This window comes from Panicum hallii, chromosome 5 (assembly GCF_002211085.1).
Source record: "Panicum hallii strain FIL2 chromosome 5, PHallii_v3.1, whole genome shotgun sequence".
NCBI lineage: Eukaryota > Viridiplantae > Streptophyta > Magnoliopsida > Poales > Poaceae > Panicum > Panicum hallii.
The window spans coordinates 13,718,255-13,727,999 of record NC_038046.1 but is presented as its reverse complement, the minus strand read 5'-3'; the positions used below and the strand labels follow the sequence as shown (position 1 = coordinate 13,727,999).

Below are 9,745 nucleotides of genomic sequence, written 5' to 3'. Positions count from 1 at the left end.
CTTGGCGAATGGCGATGGACCCTGGCCGCCGGAGCGCCGCCGCGGACCGTCGTTGCAGGCAAGCGATGCGGCCGGGGGCGGGCGTACTGTATGTGATGCAGCCCTCCCCAATCCTACAGGTTGCGGAGAATGCATACTGACAGAAACTTTCCAGAAAGAACAGCAAAGGAGACTAAATGGCAGCAGAGTTGATCTCTCAAGGATTGAAATCCATCATAGAACTGAAGATGAGATGCATCCAAGTCCAGCATGACCAGAAGAGCAGAACACACGATTGCCAAAGCCCAAAGGCAGCGTCGCAGAGACGGAGAGTAGTCGAGTAGGCTCGCAATCATCAGGAAAATGGCGGTAGATGCCACCAGATCTCAGCAAAAACAAAAAGGGGATCCTAGGAACCAACAGCTGCAAAACAAAGCGTCATTCCTGGCGCTGTCACGCATCGAATTGCTGCTTGCCGGATAGTTTTTTTTGCAGGTAAATAAAACACATGCCGCTGTAGCCTAAAATCCGACGCCGCATCTCGACGCGCACGGGATGTTTTCGCCAGCCCGTGCGGCGTGAGCGTGACCAATTCCCGCGGGCGCCACGGCGGCGGCCTGGTTGGCGTGGACGGCGAGACGGCGCGAATGCACGGCGGAGATGCGGCGGGAGGGAAGGCGCCGCCGTCTCCCCGCATCCGGCAAAGGGCTAAAGAGTAAAGACGCACACCTTTTTTTTTCCGCCCGTGGATTCGAGCACGGCCACCATTACCAGAGAAGATGACTGAAAGGGAGAGAAAAAAAAAGGAGAGAAAGAAACTAGAGAACAGAACAGGACTCCATTAATCCTCCAGACCTTCGTCTTTCTCGGACTCGACAGACTTCCCAGGTTGGCTCGGCTCGTGCTGGATCCACACCTTGCCAGCCGCCGAGCGCCCCCGGCCGTGCACGATCTTTGCTTCGCCCAGGGAGGTCGATCGGCACGAAAACGCCGAGAAATCGAAGCTCTGAAGAACGAACAGCAACGAATTCGTTCCACGGCCCCGGATTGAGCATCGCAATCAGACCAAGCGCGCACGGAAACGAAACAGCGAGAAGAAAATGGGATCGAGACGAACGAAAAATCCTTCGTCAACATCTGCTTCCGTCGAGGTGGCCAAATCATCATCCATCGGGGGGCCTGTAGTATAAGCATCCGAGCTCGACCTCCATCAACAGCGCCTACCACCTGCCAACGCTACTCGTGATATCATCCCCGCACAGAGGTGGGTGCGCTGCCGCTCCGCCGCTGCACAAAACTCGTTCATGGCCAAACCTCTCCCTCTCCTCCAGACCACGCCAAACCACCAAAATTTCCTCACCAAACCTTCACCAAAAAAATCGAACTCCCAAGCACAAATCATCTCGAGTCGCTCGAATCCCAGATCAAACCCAAACGCGCAGCTCAAATCATACACCATAGTCGCCCAAAAATTCGAAACCGAAGCTGCCAGGGCAGATCACCATCTGACCACGATGCCACCAGAATGCCACGCCCAGACTCGTGCCACCCATCACTCCTGCTCCGTCTCCATGGACGCGCACCGCCGCGGCCACCATCAGCGACCACAAAATCGAGACGGCAACCGCACGAGCCCGAGCCCGCTCCCACGACGAAGACGACGACTCCCATCTAACGACCCTCCCTATCCGATCCACTCCCCCGAATCGCACGAGGAAACCTCGGAAAAAACGCATCTCCCACACCACCGAGCCGCGCTCCCTTCCCTATTCCCCCTGGTACTTGGGAAGCCCATTAGAACACACAAAGAACAAGAACCGGAGCGCGGAGAAGAAGAGAGCAAAAAAAAAAAAATCCCCAAAATCCCAGGACGATTCCTCTTCGTCAGCATCTGGCCATCCCATCCAGGGTCGTTTGCGGTTCGCTTTCCGCCGCCTCCGCGAGGGATCGGGAGGGGAGAGGAGCTTCCCAATTCACCGAATTCGCGCGGCAGGCGGGTAGGGTTAGGGTTTGCCGAGGTGGTTCGGGCCCCCACGATTCGGGGGGGCGGTCTAGCGGCCTATCCGGCGGTCCGGGATGATTTTCAAGCGGAACCAGCGGTCGGAGATCCTCGCCCTGCGGCGCTGCAATGCCGCGGGCGGCGGAGGGGAGGACGAAGGGGGAGGCGACCCCCGCCCGAGGAAGAGGCGGAGGGGCGACGAGTTCTTCCCCGTCGAGCTGCTCGGCCACGTCCCGGCCTCCGGCATCCCGTACGCAGCATGTGGGTTCCGGTGGAGCGAGGAGCCCGAGGCACCGGCAGAAGCCGCGCAGCCGGCGGCCGCGGCGAGGCCGCCGGTGGTGCGCACGTCGCGAGGCCGCACCCAGGTATTGCCCTCCAGGTTCAATGACTCTGTTCTTATCGACCCCTGGAAGAAGGAGAAGCCGGCAAAGCCGCCGGCGCCTGTCAAGACAGAGCAGCTGGTGCGCAAAAACGGGGTGCTGCACGATAGAGGTGCAATCTCTTACAGGAGCTATGCATTGTTCGAGCTGGATGATGACGATGATGCTGAGGCCATTGTGGCTCCTTACCAAGCGCGCCGGAATTTCGGTGGCTCCAGGAAGTACTTAGCCTCCCGCAGCACGCTTACCTCGGTACACGATGAACCGTACAGCAATTACCACAGAAAGGAAGTAATGCTTAGGCATTACTACGAGGAAGATGATGAGGAAGATGAGGAGGATGAGGAAGAAGAGGATGAAGAGTATGAGGAAGAAGAGAAGGAAGAGATTTTTCACTGTACAGAAGGGTTTGTGTATGGGGACATTGTCTGGGCAAAGCTTGGCAAGCGGCAACCGATGTGGCCAGGAGTGGTGGTCGACCCAACTCAGGAGGTCGCTGCCGAGGCAATGCCACCACAGCCTCGTGGTGTCTCTGTGCTTTGTGTGATGCTATTTGGCTGGCGCACAGAGTTCAGTGATGATGAGAAGGTACAACTTTATAATGACTGCTGTATTCAAACTGGCTGACTTAACTGCTGCCGCTTTTCTCTTTGGGGATGTTTATTGCTTAATGATGCATTTACTGATATGGTGGATTGCAGAAGTATGTTTGGGTGAGGCAAGGGTTGATATTTCCATTTGTTGACTACATGGACCGGTGAGTAGTAATACAACTATAGAAATTAAATTTAATGACAACAGCTGTTAGAATGCTGCTAGACCCCTGCTCATGTATTTTTGACAATTATGGTTAGAATAATGCCAGCTTGCGTGTTAAGAACTAGCTGTATTGCCATTTCAGATTTCAAGGGCAGACAGAACTAAGCAGTTGCAAACCTGCTGATTTCCAGAGGGCGGTAGAAGAGGCCTTTTTGGCTGATCAGGGATTCGCTGAAGTTTTGATGGATTGCAGCACCAAGGGCCAGCCTGTGGTGTGTCACTCTTTTCCAGATGATTTACATGAAGTGACTGGCTCAAATGAGTTGGAGTACCAACCACAGATTAAGGCAAGTTAATGAATTTTATTTTTGTTGATGCACAGCTAAGGATATGCGTATATGTAACGACAAATCAATTTCGTATGCCTAATCTTCTCTGTTTTGTTTTATTGTGTCTGTTATGTTATTTCATGCGAAACTTTATGATGCCACATGACATTGCCTCAAATTTAAAGTTTAGGTGAAGTCAAAGGGCCATAGAAGAATTTAGTATGACAATGTTAAAATTATGAAAGAAATAAACTCTAGTTGATCGTTTACTAATTACTATGTATAAGCAGAAAAATATTATTCAGGATTTCTCTGTGTGGAACATCAAAGTTTTCCCCTAGCTGGTTCTAGGTTTATGATCTACTGGCTAATGGTAGTATCAGGTTACTTCAGCATAGATGGTACTGTTACATTTTAAGATCTTGTTGAAATTACTGCAGTTATATCATATGTTGCCTCAGTAGACTAATATTTGTTTGATCTTTCACACAGCAATACAGAAGAGCACTGCAGTGTGAGAGTTGTGGAAATTGCTTTCCAAATAAGGATTCAAACAAAATGGTGTATGTGATGGAGCAACTTGCTTGCAGACTTTGTGCCATGGTATGTTTTGGCATACCAACTTGACTACTTTATGGTTATTATGTTGGCAGAACTTGACCAAGTACATGTAGACCTTACTCCTAACACTATTTGTTGCATCTGCAGATCTTGAGATCAAAAAAGTACTGTGGAATTTGTTTGAAAAGTTCGCAACATAAATGTGGTGGAAGATGGGTAAGACAATCTGTACACGTTTGAGTATTATAAGTCTGTCTCATCATCTGCAGCTACAAATGCTCATGTCGATAAGCAATAACCAGGTTTGCTGTCATGGTTGTGAAAGTTGGGTTCATGCAGAATGCGATGAAAACTGCAGCGACCTCAAGGTTCGTGTTTATTTTCTCACAATAACCGAACTGATACATATGCAGTATTTTAGAAAATGGAATTTGTGATATGCTCACAATTAAATGTGATAGGCACTAGGAGACAACAGTTATCGCTGCGCTTACTGTAGAGTTAAACTGAATTCAACTCTCCCTGGGAAGAATACAAAATTTTCTGATCTCAAGTAAGCTAAAATCATTTGTTTTGTGGCACTCATATTTAAAGTGTGTGTTTCGTTGACAAGAACATGTATATATACTGTATAATCTTTTGTTAAGCAGAAAAGATAGTTGGGTGCAGAAAGGAAGCAAGCCTGACAAAGTTGCACTTGTCTGTTTTGACATGGAAGGAACGTACCTACCAGATCTCGAATTGTGAGCACTGCACTGTGTCAATTCTACGTGAAATCGGCAACAACATTTCCCTTTTCTGTCTGAAGCTCATAGTAAAATTTGCTTATGACTACTGGAAAATCTTTTTCTGCAGAATTTCTTGCCATTGTGGCCCTTGCAAGGGACAGAAATTTTTGTTCAATGAATGGGAGAGGCATGCTGGCTGCAGAAGTAAAAATTGGAGGTCCAGTATTAAGCTTAAGGGCTCATTGATGCCGTTTGGAAAATGGGTGTGTACAATGGCCACAGCATACTTTTATCTTTTGGCACTAAATAATACCCAATGAGAATATGTTATCATCCAAACAAGTTTGTATCTTTGTTTTCTGCGCTTTCTGTTTTTGTGTATTAAGATTGCCAAACATTTTGATTTACAGATAGATAAACATCAGCCAGGCGTGTGTCCCACAAATCCTTCAAAACGCTCATATCAGAAAATGAAGAAACAGAAGTTAATTGATTTACTAAATGGTATAAGAGCTTTGATTTTAATCTTAGTAGTTTAGTTATTTGAAGATACTTCCCCCAACAGATTTGAATTTGTGGAACTTGATTTTTTTCCCCATGCAGACCCATATGATCCTGTAAATGTAAAATGGACAACAGAAAGATGTGCGGTCTGTAGATGGGTTGAAGATTGGGATTACAACAAAATTGTGATTTGTAACAGGTAACTGAACTTGTATTATTTGCAAGGTTTTCCTCCAGTGTAAATTTGTTTTGAAATATGGTGCAAACCTCAAACTGCAACTAACAACACTCATGTTCAGATGTCAAATAGCAGTTCATCAAGAATGTTATGGTGTGAGTGGTAAGCAAGACTTTACCTCATGGGTTTGTCGGGCTTGTGAAAAACCGGAACAAAAGAGGGAATGCTGTCTTTGCCCTGTAAGAGGTAATCCTTGTGCATTTGATAACAATTCTGTAATTCTTTCCTTCAGTAACTGGGTCTGTTTATGCCCTTGAGAAATGAAAGTGATAGTACTGGAATGAGAACATTATTAGTACTGCTACAGACGTTCAACCCCAGGTCTGTTAAGCTAATAACTGTAGTGACATGCTTTTTACATGAAGACCTGTTTGAAATTTGCTCCCAATATATGGCTATAACAGTAGCTAAAATTGAACCACAATTGGGTAGAATGAGTTTACCAAATCTGGATTTGAATATTTGGGCCAGTTTTCTTCTTTTTTTAAATAAAGTATTTTGGTAATCATTAACCTGTCTCCTGGTGAACTTTTGTACTTATTGCAGGTGGTGCTTTGAAGCCAACAAATGTTGATAATTTGTGGGTCCATGTGACATGTGCATGGTTTCAGCCACAAGTTGCTTTTGCTAGTGATGAGCTCATGGAACCTGCTATTGGGATATTGAACATTCAACCTTTGCTTTTTATGAAGGTTGTTTATCTTTCATACTATTATTTAAGTTCGTTGATTGGATTGACCAAGTATTACAGTATTTCACATGCTGAACTGTGACAATCTAATTATGCTCCATTCTCATCTATTTCTCCAGATGTGTGTGATCTGTAGGCAAATACATGGTTCATGCACTCAGTGCTACAGGTGCTCTACGTACTACCATGCCATTTGTGCATCAAGGGCAGGCTATCAAATGGAGGTACATCAACACTGACTGATGGCAACAACCTTTATGCTGATTTAAATGTATCAATGATTATTTTTTGTGTCCCCCATTTGTATATAGGTCTAACTTTTAACATTAATTTTCATGTACGCAGCTGCACTGCTTGGAAAAAAATGGCAAACAGTCGACAAAGAAGATTTCTTACTGTGCTAATCATCGGTAAGGTTTCTTTTGACTGGAGGAAATAAAAAAAAAGATCGCAGCTAACGCATTACTACCATATAAGAGGTCTTTGTTCAGTTCAGTGGTTTATTTGGCCTTATTTGCTAGTGAGAGTTTAAAGACTTCTTGTTTCTAAATGCAGGAGCCCTAACCCTGATAATGTTTTAATAATTCAAACTCCTGCTGGAACTTTCTCATCAAAGAAGCTTGTTCAAAATAATGGCAAAGTTGCTGCATCGAGACTGATTAGGAAAGACGTCCCCATGGATTCACCATCGGAAGTTGAAATTTCAGATAACTTATCAGCTGCAAGATGTCGGGTTTATGTCAGGAAAGATTTAAAGGTATTATTATATTATATTCTTACGAGTTATGTCTATTTTCTTGGAGAACTAAGACAAAAGTAGGGAATGCAAATAACTACTAGAGAAGCTATATAATTGGCATTTAACATGGTAACATAAACAGTAATTTGCAATGAAGTTCAAGAAAGTTGGTTGTTGCATCATAGGATGCTAATGTTTTAATTTACAGAAACTGCTACTTAAGTATGCATGGTTCACTAGAAGATAGCAATAGCTATTAACTACTAAGCGTGCGAAGAGGCTACTACCGAATGATTGTTTTAATGGTGGTCTTGGATGCATGGTTTTTACTTAGCTTTGAAATTGGTCATACTATGCCAAAGCTTATAGAAGATGTTCCATATGTACCTGCACCCAACAAGATATGATGAATGCTCTTGCCAATAAGGTTGTTCTGGAACTGGTGACTTGCAGTCTGTGGTAATAGTATGGTTGCTTACAATACTACATACTTTACATGGAAACTTTGTATCTGAAGAAGTATAAGCAACTATTCCACAAAAAGTCAAAAGTCCTAGTAGTTGAAATCTTTTTCTATCTTTCAGAATGCTGCTTTCATCGCTTGTAGGTAACCTATACGCCAAAGAAAGTATGCATGGACCACAGAGATACATTTGATGTTTATAGTTCATGTTTGGGGCCAAGTAGATAGAAATAACTGTGGACTTGTAACCTATCCTCCCTTGGTCAATCATATGCTAGTGAGCCAGGTTCTAGCTTGCCAAAGGGCCTGCCGACCTCAACTCCAAATCCACAAGAATATTAATTATCCCTACATTGATGTTCAGCCATTGGTATGCCACCTATTTGGAAAGCATAACTGTGCTTTATTAACATGCAGCGATCTAGAGAGGGAGCAATTGCACATCGTGTGAGGGGACCTTGTCAACACCGTTGGGATGAAATTGATAATCTGAATCCACCAAGGGTAATTTTTCTGATTTACTGCACAAATTATTCTCTTATTAGTTTTTTTCATCTCTTGTATTTAAGTTCAGTTTCTTATAAAGGGAGCTTTGTATACTCTGCAGGAAGAGAGGGACCCAGAATCCTTTTCTACTTTTAAGGAGCGTCTGCGCTATTTACAGGTTAGTGTGTCTAGTGGTGAAGTTTCCATCGTCCTTTCTATACTAGTATGATATATTGATTTTTTTTCTTCAATATTTCAGAAAACAGAGCATAGTAGAGTATGCTTTGGTAGATCAGGAATTCATAGATGGGGACTTTTTGCTCGTAGAGACATTCAAGAAGGAGAAATGGTACTTTCCCTCCCTCACTATGTGTAGCACATGCCATGAATTTTTTTTCAGAATTGTGGCTATTAGGAACCTAGATTTGCTTCACTGTTATGGCAGTGCTCACTCTCTACTTTCATGTCGTTGTTTTGGCTACAATTTCATATATTCTGCAATAATTGGTGGTGTGCTAACCCTGGAGTAAATTATGAGTTTCTTTTCTGCGTCATTCCTCTCACTGAGCTTGAATCACTAGAGTTGATTTCTGATAAGTGCACTGCCTCCGCTTTGAACAAATTTGCTCACGCAAGCACTTTTTCACTATATCTTTGTAGGTCCTTGAGTATCGTGGTGAGCAGGTAAGACGAAGTGTTGCTGATTTACGGGAAGAAAAATATCGTGTGCAAGGCAAAGATTGCTATGTGAGTTATCTGACATGATTACACCATTATTGCTCCGATGAGCTCATTATGCTAACTTTCTCGTTATGGAAGCAAAGTATAGGGTACTGACTCTGAGTAGTGGTAGAGAAAGATCAAACAGTTTCATCTCTGATAACCCTTTTCTTCTACTTTTGATTTTTGGATGGTTATAGAAGACAAGTTGCATTTTTAATCATGTGGGGGTGTATTCGTACTTGATATTTAGTGATATCATTATTGACCATGTCTTTCGATAGTTTGTCTAGCAAAATGATAATTACATTCTATTGCTATATTTCTTGTGTGTGCACAGCTTTTCAAAATCAGTGAGGAAGTTGTTGTTGATGCCACAGACAAGGGAAATGTGGCACGCCTAATCAATCATTCTGTAAGGATCGCGTGCCCTAGTTTCAAATAAAAATACGCAGCTTTGAAATAGATGCCCATTTGATGTTTCTACTTTTCTATGCAGTGCACACCAAACTGTTATGCAAGGATTATGAGTGTTGGGCATGATGAAAGTCGTATTGTTCTAATAGCCAAGAGAAATGTTTGTGCCGGTGATGAGCTAACGTATGTTGGTTGACATGATTCTCTTTCTCGGTTGTTGAACATCTTAGATCTTAATCCTGAATAACCATGTCATTTGTAGGTATGACTACCTGTTTGATCCTGATGAGGCTGATGATCGCAAAGTGCCTTGCCTCTGCCAGACTACTAACTGCCGGAAATTCATGAATTAGTTTACTGTAGATGTCAACGAACCACTCACATAGTATTTTTTTTTATGTCTGCCCCCCGCCCCTACCTCATAGCTCATTTTTGGTACATGTTGATCTCCCCCCAATTTTTTTACATTAATTGTTAGAATAAGTTAGTTAGAGCTCAAAAGCCTGAGCTTCCATTCCTGTAAATAGCACAGATGTATTCACGGCCAGTTCATTTTTTTCTAATAAAAATTTTGCACCATGTTGAGCTCAAAATTGCATCAGCAGACTTCTGTACGTATTCCATGTTGGAACCTTGTTGGAATCATACGTTTGATGCCTTGCTGCACTCACAATATTATTGCAGTTGCCGCCTTGCCGGTGGTGAGAAGCCTTTTTTGACGTTCATACGATTGCTCCAACATTCCTATTATC

General features: G+C 43.8%; 1 protein-coding gene across 1 annotated transcript; it reads left to right on the top strand.

Annotated features, from left to right (window-relative positions):
* Nucleotides 1–1,185: 1,185 nt before the first annotated feature.
* Nucleotides 1,186–9,586, top strand: LOC112893417 (histone-lysine N-methyltransferase ATX4). The gene is made up of 23 exons (XM_025960728.1): nt 1,186–2,946; nt 3,060–3,115; nt 3,260–3,464; nt 3,939–4,049; nt 4,155–4,223; nt 4,310–4,375; nt 4,469–4,560; nt 4,658–4,750; nt 4,863–4,998; nt 5,146–5,239; nt 5,339–5,438; nt 5,539–5,663; nt 6,024–6,169; nt 6,288–6,392; nt 6,514–6,578; nt 6,724–6,925; nt 7,788–7,874; nt 7,978–8,034; nt 8,116–8,205; nt 8,517–8,603; nt 8,917–8,991; nt 9,076–9,176; nt 9,256–9,586. Exons 1-23 carry the CDS (start codon nt 2,056–2,058, stop codon nt 9,344–9,346), a joined length of 3,144 nt encoding a protein of 1,047 aa, XP_025816513.1. The 5' UTR covers nt 1,186–2,055; the 3' UTR covers nt 9,347–9,586.
* The last annotated feature ends 159 nt before the right edge of the window (nt 9,587–9,745 follow it).